We start from the raw sequence: 18,451 nt of genomic DNA on the forward strand, positions 1-18,451 counted from the left end.
AGAATATGAACAATGCTCTATGGTCTCACCCAACCAGGTTTACTGATGGACACTGCTTGAAGAATAGGAATCTTCTCTATAGAGAAACACCCTCTATGCAATGTTGCTGGACATTTACATGTGTTCAACCAGGGTACTAACCCACTAACCTTCTGTTGGAGCATTTGGCTGCTTGGCTACCTTTACTTGCACTAAGTGGGCTCTGACCCACTTCTTTAATACAAGTTGACTAATAACTAAACCCACATGTAGGTTTAAGAATGATTGTGTCTCAAAGACTGCTCATTGCAGATCCCTGTTCCTCCTAAAACTTATGAAGTCACCATTCTTCGCCAAGAGACAGAAAATGTTGATATTTTAAAGAAGGGTTTTTGTGATGCATGAAATTATAATACTGTATCCCAAATTTGGCTTAAAAAGTCAAATAGCCCCAACTAGAGGGGTAGAGCATAGGCTACACTGGACCCTCTTTCAACAGTATGGGATTTTACTAGATGGAAAGAGTATGTGAGGGTGTTGTTGAACTGCACCTCTATACTGCCAAATGTGTAACAGAATACTAAATGGAGGCCAGAGGTTCAAAACTGTAACAACAGGCTTTAAGAAATATAAAGCATCACAAGGTTTAGAATGCTCACAATACAATGAGGTAGTTGAATAATGCCAGGTACAGTCAATGTAGCAGACACAGCATAAATTGCACCACTGAAGGAATAGCAGGGGGAGTTTTATACACCTTCCAGGTTGTCAATAACTCATGTGGTCTGGATTCCTACAATAGATTTGGAACAGGGATAGAACAATAACCTGATTCCCTTTTCAGTACTGTGGTCCCTTCACTACAGGCAGCAGGGCACAGCTACTCCCGTCTATCCTCCTTGATGGAGCTTAGAGCTGCTCTTGCTAACCAATGCTCACTGACTGACTCTCTATAGAGAGTGCTGTAACAGTGGCTTTCCTGCACTCTAGCTAACCTTGTTCATGGGGTCCCTGTTCCCCTTTAGGGCCTAACACTTCTGGGGCCTTGTTGACTCCAGGATCAATGGACATCCAACCAGATCAACTGCTGCAGGCCAAAGAGGAAGGACCTCCCAATGTAAAGCATTATGTTACAGTGATGCAGGATATGGTCATCAATCTGAGGATATGTAAAATAGGTACAAAGCGTTACATCGGATTTAACCCTGCAAGAAGGAAATGAGACACTGGTAGGGACATGAAGCCTTAAGGGCCATTAGACCTATGGGTCCCTCCAATACTAAATACTAGCAATATGTCAAATAGCTGACAAATTTAAATCAATATTTATTAGAATTATTTGGCAAATGCAACCCTAATGATTACACAAATGATTCAGGACAGTAGGTGGGACAGACGCACTGGCACCAAGCATAGCTATACAGAAAACCAAAGAGTGAGTTTGGATGTAAGTACCTTTAATTAAGAGTGTCAATGTGAGTGGTGACTACGGTTGCCATCCATCAGGTATTTCACTGACCTAAGTATTACAATACCAGCTAAGGCCAGTATTATACATTTTTAACATTAGTAATAAGTAGTAATTAGTGATGGGTGAATTTATCCCGAAACGGCAAAACAAAAAATCCTGAAAATCAGAAAGTTTCATGAAAAATCTTGAAAATCGAAAAGTTTCACAAAAAAATCCTGAAAATCGGAAAATTTTCACAGAAAAAACATGAAAATCAGAAATTGACGAAAAAGTCACTCTGTTCAATTTTGATGCTGGCATTAAAGTCAATGGGCATCCGTATAGTGTTGACACACAGCGATTTTGATGCGAGCAACTTTGTGGATGCGCGCCCAGAATTTTTTTTTAATACCGGTGAATTTCCAAGGATTTAATTAGCCGCCAATTCGTGCCAGGCGAATTTATCCACACATCACTAGTAGTAATATGCCCTGGCATGCATCTAAACTGTTGCCAACATGCCTCCAGTCCCCTATCCCAGCTCCCCTTTTATTGCCGTATTCACTAAGTTCACTATGATTTGGCTGCTGGCATCTAACTTTGCTCCCCATATGCACAAATACCCATCCTCTGACTCCAGCCCCTCATAGACACTCCTCAGGCCAGCCAGTATAAAGTGAGACAAAAAAAGTGGCAACCCCAGTAGTGACATTGACTATGTTTGAGTGTCCGCAACAATGACTGCAGTCGTAAATTACCCCTGCAGTATGGTCAACTATCAATGGAATTGGATTGGTAGTTGACCCTGGATTATCTAGAAGACATGCAACAAGTACTTATATTTTTTGATAATTGTGTAGAAGTGTGAATAAATGTGTAGATTTTAGGGGTCATTTATGACTGCAACTACAGTTGCCATCACAAAAAAATAAATGCAGTTGATGAGTTGATTGAGGCCATTCATTGAAGGCACTTTTGTCCGAGCACAATCCATGACCTTCTGCATAGCTGTGCCCACATCAGTGGGTCCATCCCACCTCCTCTTTCGATTGCAGAATAAGTTCACCTTTTGATGTAGGGGAACTCTGGAGCAATCCCCACCTCGAAGGTGGAGGTAACTCTAGGCATTAGGAAATTTGTATTCTCACAAATTGTGTCCAATATGTAGCTTTCCACATTGCATGTGCATAAGTAAAGTAACCTTTCTATGTGCATCAGAAATATTGGTGCAGTGGCACCATGAAGCTCTTCACTTGAAACACTGGCCAGATGATTGTGGCTTATTGTTGTTTCAAGAGAAAAGCTTTTATTGAAAGATGATTAATTTTCACATTTGTTGCTTCCATTCCCACTGCATACAAATCCCTGAGGAACTCGATAACATCAAAGAAATCATCCTCCTCTTTTGGGAGAAGTTTGTCTAATGGAAAAATGGCTAATTATATATAACTGAGCAGCATCTCCAGGCATGTAGAACTTAATGCTCCCCAGGGCTTATCTGCCTCACCTCTATATAAAAGTCAGCTCATTGCCCAAATACTGTTAGTGATACTGCTGCACGGTCTGTGAGTCACAAGTCAACGTCTGTTATATTAGAGATGATTCTGAGATGTAACAGGGAGTTGTGCATCAGAATCAATTGGTTTGTATTCTCCACTTTGTGGATTCTGTACACATTTGCTATGAAAGCCTGTGCCCTCTCTGACTCCAATACCAACTGCAACCTGCCCCAAGAGACCATAACTGGCTATATGAGCCGTCCAGGAGACATTATCATTGGAGGAACTTTTTTAATTCATTTGGAAAGGGTCTATAGTGATATCCAATTCACCAGAAAACCTCCAGAGCTCCAGTGTCAAATGTAAGTATCATTGTAATGTTTGGGGCTGGGCATTAATCCCCTTCACATCAAACACTTGCAGGAGAGCAGAGCACAACTGGCACAATTGACAAATAATGTCTCTGAGTTCTATTTATTCTATCATATCATTTGTTAAAAAATTACAGTTACAACTGGATATAGTTGGGAAACAGTAGGGGAGGGCGCTAATAGTGAGATCTTACCTACTCAGTAGGGTGAGGGTTACCAGTATGGCCTGGAGGCTCTGAGAGTGAATAATGGGATGAGGCAGAGCATTCCAGAGGATGGGTTCAGCTTGTGAAAAGGAGTGAGATGATGTAATGACTAATAGTTCTTAGAAAACTACTCAAATTCATAAAGCTAGCATGGTAGAAGCTCATAAACTGGGATTATGAAGCTTCAATGTTTTTAACATTTTAAGCTATAACAAGCTATAAGCTGTAACAATAGAGTTCTTTCCCCAGGGGGCCCAATGATCACATAAACATACAGTGGTGGGGGGCAAGAACCTAGATATTGACATTAAAAGCTCCCAATTTTACTTAGGGTGACATCTGGAGAAGAACGTCATACAACCAACAGCAACCCATGCTTCTATAGAGCTTAGTGCTGCCTGATGGTGGGGGCTTGTTGGTTAAATTGAAGCTTCAAGTTAAGCTTATGGCTGCTTAAAGTGTCCTGACTAGGTTGTAAAGCGGGGGGGGGGGCACTAGAGAGTCACTGAGAAGAGACATCCCACAAGGAGCACTGGGACAGGAGGCATGATCTGAGAGGGTTTAAATAATTTCATGATATATTTTAGACATGTAACTGATTTATTAATTGGGAGGAAGGTTGAAATGAGATTTTGTGGACATAAAACACTTCCCTGGAGTAATAACCATTCATTTACAGACTGTCTGACTTTCTTTCAACCTCCTCTTCTCTGCATAGGTCATTGGTATCTAAATGTATCTAGTTTTGTGGGTGAGATAGAATAATTCTACCCAACTCTATAATACTGTATATCAAATTTGAGAAAATATTTCAATTTAAAGAAGGATGCAAGTCCTTCTCTTTTTCTTATAGAAACAGTCTCTTACATTTATATGTTATCTGCAGAATTTTTATATTTTTAACCCAGCCTGAAACTGACATATAATAGTATTTTTCAACAGATTCCTCACTTTTTACAGTAAAATCTGATAAATGGCTTCAGATAGCTGCAAAGGTTTCTGATAGCAATGAATCCAGAGATCTCAGCATTCTCACAGTCTTAATTCTCCCTAGGTCTAGGTAAACAATAACTTAACTAACTTAAATAAAGAGTACCTTTTTAAAATAAGGTGAGGAGACACAGGTTGGGGTGATTTTTCTAGTAAAAAAAACCTATCCATGTTAAGTAAATGTCTTGTGTAGTTTGAGGGTTCAAGGAAACTGGGTGCAAAATGTTCACATGATATTTTGCACATGGAGAGAAAAATTTCTCTATTCTTATCCACTAAACAGTTATCAGGTTGGAAGGATGGCAAATGCTACTTTCTGACCCTTTTTATACAATTCCATTCCTAGTTTGCTTTTTAAAGGAGGAGGATAGATTTTGGCTTAAGTGGCCAATATGTTTTAAGTCCATTTAAATGGTTTAGAATTATTATGGGGCATAACTGGAAGGCTTGGAAATGAAGATAAGAAGTCAGCACTCACCCATAGGGTATATTGGATGCAGGTGCAGGTCTGAGGTGGCCACTTCCACCCGTTTTGTAAACAAATTCGATGAACAGACAGCACCACACTTGAGGTAAATTCTTAAAAAGCCTTTATTCCAAAAGGGCTTATTTCAGGATAAACAAATAGCAGCGACGTTTCAGGCTCACAATCGCCTTTTTTCAAGCTTGAAAAAAGGCGATTGTGAGCCTGAAAGGCTGGAAGGCTTGACAAATCTGGGAATACACCAGATCTATCAGTTTTGAATTTGGCAGAACCAGATATAGAAATAGATATATCCATATACATGTACAGGTATTGTCGTACGAGAAGTATTAAATAATAGCTCATACGTCCTGAAAGCTCATGAGGACGTTGAGGGAACATTTAGCAATACAACAGATAACTATTTAACCATTTCTGCTTCCATGGGGCTGATCCAGTGACATCCAATCATCATTCTTATTTAAGCATAACTGTGTCACTATGTCCATCTTAGGGACAGACTCACAGTCTCACTACAATAGCCAAATAAGGTTCATCTACTGTGTCCGCACAGTGTCCAGAATGGTATCTATGCTGTAGTTTCTGAAACGGTGTCTTGCTTGGCCCTGCACTATCAATACTGGTTCTGTGTTTTCACTCTAGGGTTTCTATTGAGTATTACCAGAGCATGCAGGCTTTAATATTTGCTGTGGAGGAGATTAACTCGGATCCTGAGCTCCTTCCCAACATTACTATTGGCTACAAGGTTTTTGACACCTGCTATTCTTTAAGGAAAGTAGCCCAAGAGATTTTTTCAATGCTGTCGGGAGTAAAAGGAAGCACCCCAAATTATAACTGCCACCAAGAGACACGTCTTGCTGGTATTATTGGTGACTCGGGATCCACCAGATCCATTCTTATGGCCCAAATCCTTGGACTGTACCATTACCCACAAGTAAGCACAACATTTTCAAAAGTAAGATTATAAGCAGTCTCTTCCAAATCACTGCATTGTGTATTCTCTTTTACAGATCAGTTATTTTGCAACCAGCCCGCTTCTAAGTAATCGGAACTTGTTTCCTTCCTTTTTCCGTACTGTACCTAGTGATGAGTTTCAGATGAGGGGTCTGGCCCAACTTGTTTCTCATTTTGGTTGGTCTTGGGTTGGTCTTCTTGCCAATGATAATGACTATGGTCAATTGGGACTTCAGATAGCAATGCAAGAAATTATAAATAGTGGTGCCTGTGTGGCCTTCACTGAAAACATCTTGACTAGCCAACCCAATAGGAATGCTCCTCGAATTGCCCGGGTCATTAAAGAATCGACTGCAAAGGTTGTGATTGCAATAACCTCTGATTCTGATTTTGTAATTGTGTTGGAAGAGCTGTTGAAGCAGAATGTGACTGGAAAGATTTGGATTGCAAGTGAAGCATGGGCAACTTCAGATCTACTCTCTAATGAACGATTCCAAGGGATTTTGTTGGGCACCATTGGTTTTGCAATCTACAGTGGGCAGATGCCAAGATTTAGTGAGTATCTTAAGAGTCTCCACCCATCAAATGATCTTTCTGACCCATTTATAAAGGAGTTTTGGGAACAAGCCTTCTTTTGTAAGTGGCCCAATCAGACAAACTTTACCTTGATGGACAATGCCAGAGAACCAACATGTACAGGAACTGAAAAGCTGGACAGTCTATTAACTGACGTAGATCGGCGAGTGTCTTTCAATGTGTTCACTGCTGTTTATGCCATTGCATGGGCTCTGCATAATTTGTTTAATTGCACAACTGGAGTTGGACCATTCTATCAAGGAACCTGTGCCAATATATCATCGTTTCACCCCTGGCATGTAAAGGATTGCTTTATTACTCAATTCAGATTATTTTCATACTGATTTCCATGTTTTTCATTCTCTAAATGCATTTTTATTTCTAATTCTCAGCTTCTCCATTATGTAAAAAAAGTGATCTTCAAAACCCCAGATGGGAACCAAGTTTCTTTCGATGAAAGAGGGAATCCTCCAGCGGTCTATGATATCATGAATTGGCATCTGACTTCCAAGGGCACCCTGGAGCAAGTCACAGTCGGAAAATACGACTTAAGTGCTCCTAATGGGAAAACGTTAAACATAGATAATGGTGGAATTGACTGGGCCAGCAAAACCCAGGTGCTGTAAGACACATTGCTATTCCTTCATGACTAGCATCTCATGTATATATTGTCTAGCATTGCATGAATATTTTCATTTAATGTATTCTAATACAGTTTATATTATTACATGGGTATCAAATTAGTTTTTTTGCCTTCCTCTGGATCAACTATCAGTTAGGCAGGTTAAAAAAAGTTAAACGGCCGAACTTGATGGACGTGTGTCTTTTTTCAACCTAACTTAATATGTTACTATGTTACATATATATATTTGGAGAGAGAGAGAGATATCAAGGGAAGTCAACAACAAAAATTTACATATTTATGGGCAGCATTCAGTCAAAAAAAATGTTGTTCCCAGGTGATGCAAGTTTTTTTCTTAAATTTTTTTTTTTATTTGGACACATCTTTTGTTTAGGAGTTGCAATTTGATTCCATAAAATAGTGATTTGGTGCATCCCTACTACTGTATATACTAACTTTAATTTCCGTTAAGACTCTTCATTATTTAATGAATTTTTATATATTAATAATAATAATAATAATTATTAGTAGTAGTAGTATTAGTATTATTATTATTTAATATGAGAGTTGTGCAACTGTTTCCAAGCGAAATGCTAATATTTATATATAACAATAAATATTATACTGTATATGTATATATGTAATGATACAAGTCAATCTATAGAGCACAAGCCCCTATAAAAACCCCTTCCTTGGCTGTATTAAAGAATATTCATCTCCTACAATATTGATAATTTTTTTTATGCCTTCAAATGGGCCATCGATCTATATTCCTTTTCACAAGAAAGTGCTGCTTTGTATTTAGCAATGTCCTGAGTGTATCCAAGAAATTAGACGAGGTATTTTAAGATAATATTGAGCAAGGGAAGACTCGAGGGATCCTAAATAGAAAAAAAAGGTGCTGTTGACGGATAGGCTGCAATAGTGAAGTATTGCCAAGATATCACACCGATAGGCCGCATACAAATTGTACTTACAGGATGGAGACTGTAATGTGCGGGTTAGAGAAAGTGCCGGATCCTTTCAGCAGGCGGTCTTTCCAAAACGGTATCACCGATATTGCTTCCTGGGATGCAGGTGAGTCTTTCTCCTTCTCTGCCGGGTTTTCCTGTGACCGCGTGGTGTATCCGGTCTGTTTGCTGAAGATCCTTATGTCCTCCAAACTAAGCAAAACTTTTGTTTAATCAGTCTCGTGTGGGCTTTTTGGAATTTGGCACCGAATAATAGTTAAAGGATTCCGTCTTTACCCAATGGTGATATACTCTTTATTCAATTTCAGTAAAAAAAAGTCTAAATCGTTTCATATATACAAATACTTCATCAGGGGCAATACCCATACTGCTTTCCGGTCTCTTTTAACTGGTAGTGGGGAAATTAGAATAAGTTAGATTCAATTAAGGGATAATTGGTACCATAAATTACACCATTAATTATACACAGTATCAGATATTTATAAATAGTCAATTATAAAAATGCAGAATTAAGTCATTGATTTAAAATTAATTAAAAAATAATTTAGAAAGTTACGGTAATCATTGCATCACCTCATTTGTTAAATACTAACACTTTCTTTTCCTTTTTGTTACATGTCTTCCATGCGTTACAGTTTCTGCAAGGATAAAAACCTTTTTTTTCTTTGTTGTTAAAAAAGTAGTTTATACCTGTGATTCCTGTGGGGTTTTTTTTGGAGGCAACTGGGCCCAAGTATCTGCTTAATAGTATGTTTTTTTTATAAATCAAGTGAGGATATTCAGTTAGATATTTATTCAAATCTTTGTCTTTCTTTAATATGTGCCAGTGCTGTTTTATTACATTTTCTACTTTCGTATTGGATTCATTAAACGTTGTGATGGGCAAATTCGTGAAAATTGTGAAATTGGAAAGTTCACTAGAAAAAACATGAAATTCAAACGTTTTCATGAAAAAATCGTGAAATTCAAACGTTTCATGAAAAAATCATGCAATTCGAATGTTTTCACAAAAAAATCAAGCAATTCGAACGTTTTCATAAAAAATTCGAGCAATTCAAACATTTTCACAAAAAATCTAGCAATTCAAAAGTTTTCACAAAAAAATGGAGTAATTCTAAAGTTTTCACAAAAAAATCGAACAATCCGAACATTTTCACGAAAAAATTGTGAAAATCGGAAATTGACGGCAGAATATTTTTACAGGTGCTTTTTCGCGGGAAATTCACAAATTTATTCGCCAGCAGCGAAACGAGGAAATTTGTGCTATTTCATGCCAGCAAAATTTATTCGCCAAACTAAATGTTGTAATAAATGGAATGAAGTTATTTCAGTTTTTCTTCTGTTGTTATTTTTCAACAATTCGTTTCTGGTTATATTGTCTCTATAACCCTTTTTGTTAAACTGTTTTATTAATGCGAGACATTCTCTTTCATAATCCACTGGGCGTCTGCAATTTCTCTTAATTCTGTTGAATTGACTGAAGGGAATGTTCTTAAGCCATTTTTTTATGGTGGCAACTTTTTTTTTTTTTTTTTTTTTAAATGAATCCAATACAGGCTGTAGGTTTTCAGTATATGCTGGTCTCTAGTTCTCTATCTTTGATAAAAATTGAAAGGTCTAGGAAGTTTACCTTTTCTGTACGATAGTTACTTGTCAATTTTATATTAAAATCAGTGTGGTTTATTTTGTTTAGAAAATGAAAAAGAACCAATTCAGGGCCATTCCTTATAAACAGGCAGTCATCAATGTAGCTCTTCCAAGCTACTAGACCGTTATTTTCACTGAGATATGGTGTTATAGTTAATTCTTCCCCATACCCCATAAACAGATTTGCGTAGCTTGGCGCGAATCCCCTTGGTCTGTAAAAGGTACTCCTCTTCAAACCAAAAGTAATTTTTATTTAGTATAAATTCGATTCCTTTTAATAAGAACTCTTTCTCTACTGAGTTGTCTTGGTCTAAATAATATTTCTTGTATTCCTTGTTTGTGTTTAATAATGGTGTATAATGATGTCACATCACATGTTCCTATAATATATCCCGGTTTCCAAGTGAATTTATTTAAAAATTCTATTGTAGCGATGGTGTCCTTCATATACTGTAGGATGGTAATTTTCTAAGCAGGGGTTGTAGGAAAAAATCAATATATTCAGATAGGTTGGATGTTAATGAACTGCACCCTTAAATGATTGGTCATCCTGGGGGATTTTTCAAATTTTTATGAATTTTTGGTAGGGTGTAAATTACGGGTATTTTTGGAAAATCAACCTTAAGGTACTGAAATTCATTTTTTGTTAAGATACCTTCTTTTTTGGCTCCTTTTAGGATTATGGAAAGTGCTTGTTTAAATTTGGTAGTAGGATTATGTTTTAATTTCTTCAATGTATTTTCATCTGACAGTTGTGACTTAATCTCTTGAATATAATTCTCTTTATACATAACTACTATCCCTCCCCCTTTATCTGCAGGTTTTATAATGATCGAGTCATCTTTTTTTCACTCAATTAGAGTGTTTCTTTCTGCCTTTGTTAGATTATCCTTGCCTTGGGAATTATCCTCTATTTTATCTAAATCTTCTAGTACACGATCCCTGAAAGTGTTTATGAAAAAGGTTAAATGTGGATTTGGTTGTTAGACTAATATGTTTGTAGGTGGATGTTTTCTACTATTGATAAAATGTTTCTTTAGGCTTAATCTCCTAATAAATTTGTGGGTATCGATATATGTTTCAAACTTGTTAAGTCGATTTGTGGGGGAATATTTGAGTTCTTTTTGGAGTAATTTGACTTGGTTGGGTGTTAAGTTTTTTTTGGTTGTATTATAAATACCTAAAATAGAATCACATTCTACTTCTGTCTGGACGTTCTATATTCCCTAGATTTCCTCCCTCCTCATCTATTTGGATTTTTTATTTTTTGTTTGGTGTGCCTAATCTTATATCTTCTCTGTTCTCCTTGTGCAATCTCTTTTCCTTGTCCCTTTCTCTTTTCTTTAGAAAATCCATGTTGTCATTTAGTTTATTCCATCGTGATCTGTGTCTATTCCAACGTGATCATCGTGATCTTGGTCTATTACTTCTATATGGGACATATTTATCAAGGGTCTAATTTTGAATTGAAAAAACTTCGAAATTCAAATTCAAAAAGACCAACCGAAATTAAGTTGAAGGTTTTTTTTGGTCGAATAGGTCAGTTTCTGATCGAATAGGTCCACCAATTGGCTCCAAATAGGTTATTTTTCCAACTTTACCAGTTTGGTCTTGAGATGTTTTGCTTGCTCTTGATATTCTCTGACATCTTTTATGGGTTTTAATCTTTCTTATATGTCATTGATCTCTGTTTCTAGGTTTTCTAATTGAGGTTCATAAGATCAAAGGAGGTTCACTTTAAAATTAAATTCCACCTTTTTATACATGTGGGGTCTTCACTATTAAAAATGGGGTATTTGTGTATTTGTAAACCTTTAGGGATCAATTCTTGTTCTAAATACTTTTCTAAGGTGACAGTATCCCACCATAACTTCATTTCTTTGTTCAACAAGTTAAATAATTGGTTCAGTAAGAATTCACCGTTCATATTCTGGTCATCTTTACATTGAAAAATATGATTAATGTCCACATTTCTGTTTCTCCATTCATAGAAAATTTCCATATTGAATACCAGCATTGGTGTCCTTGTGTGGTAAGTGAAAAACAATCAATACATTAGTGGTGGACTCTTGGTAATAAAAAATGCTTAGTGGCAGCATTTATTTAAAAAAAACCAGTAAAGCATGCAAGACATGTAACAAAAAGGAAAAGAAAGTGTTGGAATTTAAATCAAACGTAACTGTAAATGATGTGTTCACTATTAAGAACACAATAACTTGTAAAAATAAAACTATAATATACCTGTTACAGTGTCCCTGCAATTTGCAATATGTTGGAAGAACAAGCAGATGTTTGAAAACCAGAATAAGGGAACACATAAATAATATCCACATTAATGACACTTAGGAACAGATTTATCAAGGGTCAAATTTTCAGAACTTCGAAATTCGAATTCAAAAAGACCAACCAAAATTAAATCGAGGTTTTTTTTGCCTGAATAGGTCCTTTTTCGATCTAATTCAAATCATGCCATTCGAAGTTTTCCCCCCAAAAAACTCAGATTTTTCACCAATTGACTCCAAATGGGTTCTAGCAGGTCCCCCATAGGCTAAAACAGCAATTCGGCAGGTTTAAGATGGTGAATGGTCAAAGTCAAATTTTTAAAGAGACAGTACATGGTACATTTAGAAATTTTTTTCAAATTTGAAATGAATTAGGACTATCCCCAAGTACAAATAATTATCTCAAAATTTCAAATTTTTTAATCTGCCCCATAGTGTATCTGCACATTTTAAAATTAAACATAATTCAGACCTTTCCTTGCTCACATTCATAGGAATAGGGCAGAAATATCCCCAATGGTGGTACAGGTGATATCAAGAGAGGAAACATTCTGGATTCACAGATTAAAACACTCTCCTCGAATGGACTAAATATAGAAATTGATCTGCAATGCTTTTTAAGTGATTTAATTAAATGATGCAATGCTTAACTTTCTAAATTATTTTTTAATTAATTTGAAATCGATGACTTAATTCTGCATTTTTATAATTGACTATTTATAAATATCTGATACTGTGTATAATTAATGTTGTAATTTATGGTACCAACTATCCCATAATTGAAGCTAATTTATTCTTATCGCCCCACTACCGGTTAAAAGAGACTGGAAAGCAGTAAGAGTATTGCCCCTGAAGTATTTGTATACAGTATATGAAACACGTTGGGCTTTTTTTTACTGAAATTGAATAAAGAGTATATGACCATTAAATAAAGACGGAATCCTTTAAATATTCCAAATTCCAAAAAGTCCACACGAGACTGATTAAACAAAAGTTTTGTTTAGTTTGGAGGACATGAGGATTTTCAGCAAACAGTCCGGATACACCACGCGGTCAGGATCTACACAGGGAAAACCAGCAGAGAAGGAGAAAGACTCATCCGCATCCCAGGAAGCAATAGCGGCAATACCGTTTTGGAAAACTGCCTGCTGAAAGGATCCAGCACTTTCTCTAACACGCACATTATGATCTCCATTCTGTAAGTACAATTTGTATGTGGCTATTGGTGGGATATCTTGCCAATACTTCACTGTTCCGGCCTATCCGTCAGCAGATCCTCTCAGCACCCGGGAGCCATAGAAACTAATATGTATAATGGCTAGTTATTGATCCTACCAAATGGGAGTAGGCTTACTTATATCACGACCATTTATATAAAAAGTAACACACTATTGGCGCCTTTTTTTTTTTTTTAGAATCCCTCAAGTCTTAGACGCATGCCTCTACCCTTGCTCAATATTTTTTTACATAAGGACTAGTGGGTCCTGTATTTAAAATAAGTGCTGCCACTAAGCATTTTCTATTACCAAGCGCGGAGTCCAACCCTACTGTACTGACTATTTTAAGTAGGGATGGGCGAATTTTTTCACCTTGTTTCGCCGAAAAAATGACGCCCATAGACTTGTATGGCGGCGTGTGTCAAAAAAATAAAAGACGCACGGCAAATTTTTTTTGACGCCCATAGACTTTAATGGGCGTCTGCAACATTTCGCTGGCGAAACGAAACAGGTCAAATTGCCAATCCCTAATTTTTTTTTTGTAAGTTACTTTTGATTGACAGATTTAAAAGTTTTACAATGCTCAGAACATCACAATAGATATAAATTGCATGTTAATACAGTGTAGCATTCAGAAAATCGTCAAGAGCTAGGGCCTTTATGGCCAGCTTCCAGATCTATGTCAATAAGCAATAAATGTTCGCAAATCCAGGTGGGAATGCGAGGTATGGATTATTCAAACATGAACAACAGATACAAGAAAAAGATACCAAGCAAAAAGTATAAAATGAATAACTCTAATTATAGTACTTCAGGTTCAAGCAATAGCAACAGAGAGGGTTTAGGGAGCAATGAAGAAAAAGTGTTGGGGAGCTCAGTGACAGCCTCAGATAAACGCAGTGGGGCAGGGTGGGCGCCATACCTCTAAGGTCCCATATGGACCAGATTTTGAGGAATTGTTATGTTGGATGTGGGCTATGTTAGCCTCGAAAGATCTGTTGCTGTTCACCCTGTTAATAATTTCAGTCATTGTGGGACTTGTCTGGCTTTTCCATTTAGCAGCAATGGCTAACTGAGTGGCAGTCAATATTTGGTTAATTAGAGCTTGCCCACTCTTGTGAGTCCTTGGCAAGGGTTTGCCCAATAAAAGTACTACTGGGTCTAACGGCACTGGTTGAGCGAGTAGCAAGCATAGAAGGTCATGTACTTCTTTCCAGAGGGGCTGTATGAATGGGCAATCCCAAAAAATATGCAATAGAGAACCTTGAATACCACAATTTCTCCAACAGAAAGGAGAGTGCTCTGGGAAAAGCTTGTGCGGTCTTTCTGGGGTATAGTACCAGAAAGTTAAGATCTTGTAAATGTGCTCCTTCTGCCGTATGCAGGATACCATGTGTGCCGCATTGTCCCATATTCTGGACCAGTCTGAATCAGTGAGCGGTTGTGGAAGAACTTGGTCCCATTTGTCCATATATTTATGACGATGCTGTGATGGTCTTAAAAATATAAAGAAAAAAGAATACCCCGTGGGTAACAACCTAATCAATAACCAGCATACGATAAACTCTTAGGATTAAATGAGTTAATTCAATAAATAGATTAAAGTGCAGTAAATGCCTCCAAATAAATTAATCAATTATGCAACTACACAATTTTAAGTTAATTAATAAAAAATTCTATAAAGTGCCAATTAGTGCATGATATCCGGGGGTAGTTTAGTCAATTATCAATCCCAATAAAAATTCATGGTTAGACTGAACCAACAAGGATAAGATAAAAGGTTCCTATAGGGGTGCAATTAATTGTGTAAAAAATCAATTAGGTGAGAATTATTAGAACCAAAGAAATTATATTGAATTAATCACTAATATGTATATAATAACTGCTGGAGATAAAATTAATTAAAAGATCTCGTTAAATTTAAAAAATGACCAAATTAGGATTAAAAACTAAAACCGAATACTGCGGTCAATAGAATAGAGAGAAGATATAATGAAACATAAGAGGGTGGAGCTGTCCCAAAACTAACTGCCTGTTGTTTTCTAAGACTGGGACACCACAAAGAGGAAGCCAGGACAGGGTAACCGAGACTGTGGCCTTGGTATGTTAACTTGCCCTGATGTTATGGAGACTAGGTTAACCCTAATAAGCCACAAATCACCGGCCCCTTGGAAAGGAAGGAAGATTGATTAGAATAAAAGAAAACCGCAGTAATAAGGAATTAGATCCAACCCAATAAAGTACCAGGAAAAATCTTTTAAAAGAATCTCAAAGATTGAGCGACTCGCCAACGCGCGTTTCGCTTACAAGCTTTCTCAAGGCGAAATGATGCTGTGATGGTGTTTGGGGGGCAGTGAGCAACAAGTAGATTTTAGAGATGAGGCCTTTTTGTGGTAGTCCATTGGCGGTCAAAGCCTCAAATGCTGTGGGGCTGGTTCTAATAGCAGTCCCTTTAAAAGAATCCACAAAGTGATGGAGTTGTAGGTATTCAAAGAATCTGATTCTCACAGATGGATCTCTGTCCTGAATAGTCTGTAGAGTTAGCATTGTGTGGGTAAGTGGGTGAAGGATGTCCCGTACAGTGAAGTAAGAAAACTTGGACCACTGCGCATGGTACGCTGGTTCCATGCCTGGCTGGAAGGCAGGGTTCCTCAGGAACGTGGTCAGCAATGGTTTGGTCGAGATCAGATTATGTTTATGCCTGGTGTTGAGCCATATCGAGTGTAGGTGCCTAGTCGCAGAAAGTATCGTAGGAGGGCATCTGATAGTGGTAGTGGGACACCATATAAGTGCATTTAAGTGGTAATCTTGCGCCAGCTCATTTTCAATGTGCCCCCATGCCGTAGGAGAATTCCAATGTGACCAGGCCAAAAGTTGCCTGAGATGGGCAGCCTCATAATATTTTCGTATGTTGGGGGCACCCAGGCCACCTCGACTACGTGTCGACATCAGGACTGAGTTTGCCACTCTATGGCTCCGGTTTGCCCAGACAAAATCATGAAATAGGGATTGTATTTCCTTAAGTGTTGAGGGCGGAACAGCAACTGGGAGGTAGAGGTAGAGGTATTTGGGTAATACACTCATTTTTATAGCGGCCACTCTGCCCAACCAAGATATAGTATACTGAGACCATTTCAACAACTGAGTTTTAGTCTGATGTACAAGAGGTTTAAAGTTTAGGTCATAAAAGTGGGAATAAACCGCAGATATACAGTATGGGTACCGAGGTAGGTTAAGGAGTCTCTCCTCCATTTATAATTAAAAGCGGTCTGTAAGGACTCTAGCTCCCCCGATGTGACATTTAAGGGTAAAGCTTCGGTTTTGTCAAGACTGAGCTTGTAGCCAGATATGCCAATCCCTAATTTTAAGATAATGCCTTCAACATTATTGTCTTTTTTGGGGAAGTTTGCAAATGGTACAATATTTTTACAGTATGTTACTAGACATTTCTCCTCCCTACTCTATGGGTAACAATCATTGATAACAAAGGCAATGACTTAATGTGCCCTGTACTTCAATATGATTCTGTGATTGTCATGATTGTCATAGGTCCCTCTATCCAAGTGCAGTTCAAGTTGTTCCTCAGGATTTAGGAAGGTGATTGTTCCAGGAAAACCCTCTTGCTGCTATGAGTGTGCCCGGTGTCCTCAGGGACAGATTTCAAATCAAACAGGTGCTGTAATAATTATTTTGATTTGGGATCATAAATGTTATTTATATTTGGCATTAAACAAACTTTAAACTCTTTTAAATTGTTCTCCCCAGATGCTGTGAAATGTCATCCATGTTCCTGGGACATGTGGCCTAATCTACAGCAGGACAGATGCTTACCAAGAACTACAGAATTCCTTTCCTATGAAGAACTTTTAGGTTACAGCTTAGCGGCCATTTCTATCTTCTCTTCACTAATCCCACTTGTAATTTTGGGAATTTTTATTCATTTTAAAAATACACCAGTTGTAAGAGCCAACAACTATTCCCTTAGCTATCTTCTCCTGCTCTCCCTGTTCCTCTGTTTCCTTTGCTCTTTAGGGTTCATTGGTTACCCACAACCTGAAAAGTGTATTTTACGCCAGGTGGCATTTGGGATAATTTTTGCTCTCTGCATCTCCTGTGTTTTGGCCAAAACCATCACTGTTGTTATTGCCTTTAATGCAACCAAACCAGGCAGCAGGTTAAGAAAGTGGACAGGGGTAAAGGTGTCCTACTGTGTCATTATGTTTTGTGTCTTTATTCAGATAATTGACTGTGTATTTTGGTTGATCTTCTCTCCTCCCTTCCATGAACTTGACATTAACACTCAACCTGGTGTGATCATAGTTAACTGCAATGAAGGTTCACCAACTGCTTTCTGGTGCATGCTGGGATATCTTGGATTCTTGGCCACTGTCAGCTTTATTGTTGCTTTCTTGGCCAGACGTCTCCCTGATAGTTTCAATGAAGCCAAATTTATCACATTCAGTATGTTGGCTTTCCTCAGTGTCTGGGTGTCCTTTATCCCAGCCTATCTCAGTGCACGGGGCATGTATACTGTGGCAATGGAGGTCTTTGCCATTCTGTCTTCCAGTTGGGCTGTGGTGGTCTGTATCTTTGTACCAAAATGTTTCATTATATTGTTCAGACCCAACATGAACTCCAGAGAAAATCTTAGAGTTAAAAGGACAGCCTAAACATTACAATTAAATGAATGAAATTAAAACTTGTTTATAATAAAGCTTCTGCTATTACATTACCATCAAAGGAAAATGATGGTGTTACAAAGGTTTTAATGAATAAATTAATATTATAATACTGTGCCTGTTTGTTTACCCATCTATATTTCTAGCTGTGTGTGAAGGCCAATGTAATTTAAGAGTCTTTCAAACAGTTATCCTCATGATAGAAATTAACCTAATTTTATAGCTTGATAATATTAGAGAGATTACAGGCACACCATATATAATACATAAAACCAATGAAAACAATGATACATTTTAAAATATTAATAATAATAATAATTATAAAAATTTCCTTTAATCTTTCCTCCTCTTCTTCTGAGAACTTTTGAAAACAAAGCCAAATTTATCACATTTAGTGTATTTCCTCAGTGTCTGGGTGTCCTTTATCCCAGTCTATCTCAGTGCATGGGGCATGTATACTCCCTTCGATCCTCCTTGGTGGAGCTTAGAGCTGCTCTTGCTAGCTAATGCTCACTGACTTACTC

At 37.5% G+C, this 18,451-nt stretch overlaps 1 protein-coding gene across 1 annotated transcript; it reads left to right on the top strand.

Annotated features, from left to right (window-relative positions):
* The first annotated feature begins 1,042 nt into the window (after nucleotides 1-1,042).
* Nucleotides 1,043-17,918, top strand: LOC108710433 (extracellular calcium-sensing receptor). The gene is made up of 9 exons (XM_041585676.1): nucleotides 1,043-1,157; nucleotides 4,466-4,565; nucleotides 5,622-5,913; nucleotides 5,990-6,808; nucleotides 6,902-7,131; nucleotides 8,111-8,208; nucleotides 11,741-11,781; nucleotides 16,798-16,921; nucleotides 17,014-17,918. The coding sequence occupies exons 1-9, from the start codon at nucleotides 1,043-1,045 to the stop codon at nucleotides 17,916-17,918; spliced, it is 2,724 nt and encodes a 907-aa protein (XP_041441610.1).
* The last annotated feature ends 533 nt before the right edge of the window (nucleotides 17,919-18,451 follow it).

Source organism: Xenopus laevis, chromosome 3L (genome assembly GCF_017654675.1).
Source record: "Xenopus laevis strain J_2021 chromosome 3L, Xenopus_laevis_v10.1, whole genome shotgun sequence".
Classification (NCBI taxonomy): domain Eukaryota; kingdom Metazoa; phylum Chordata; class Amphibia; order Anura; family Pipidae; genus Xenopus; species Xenopus laevis.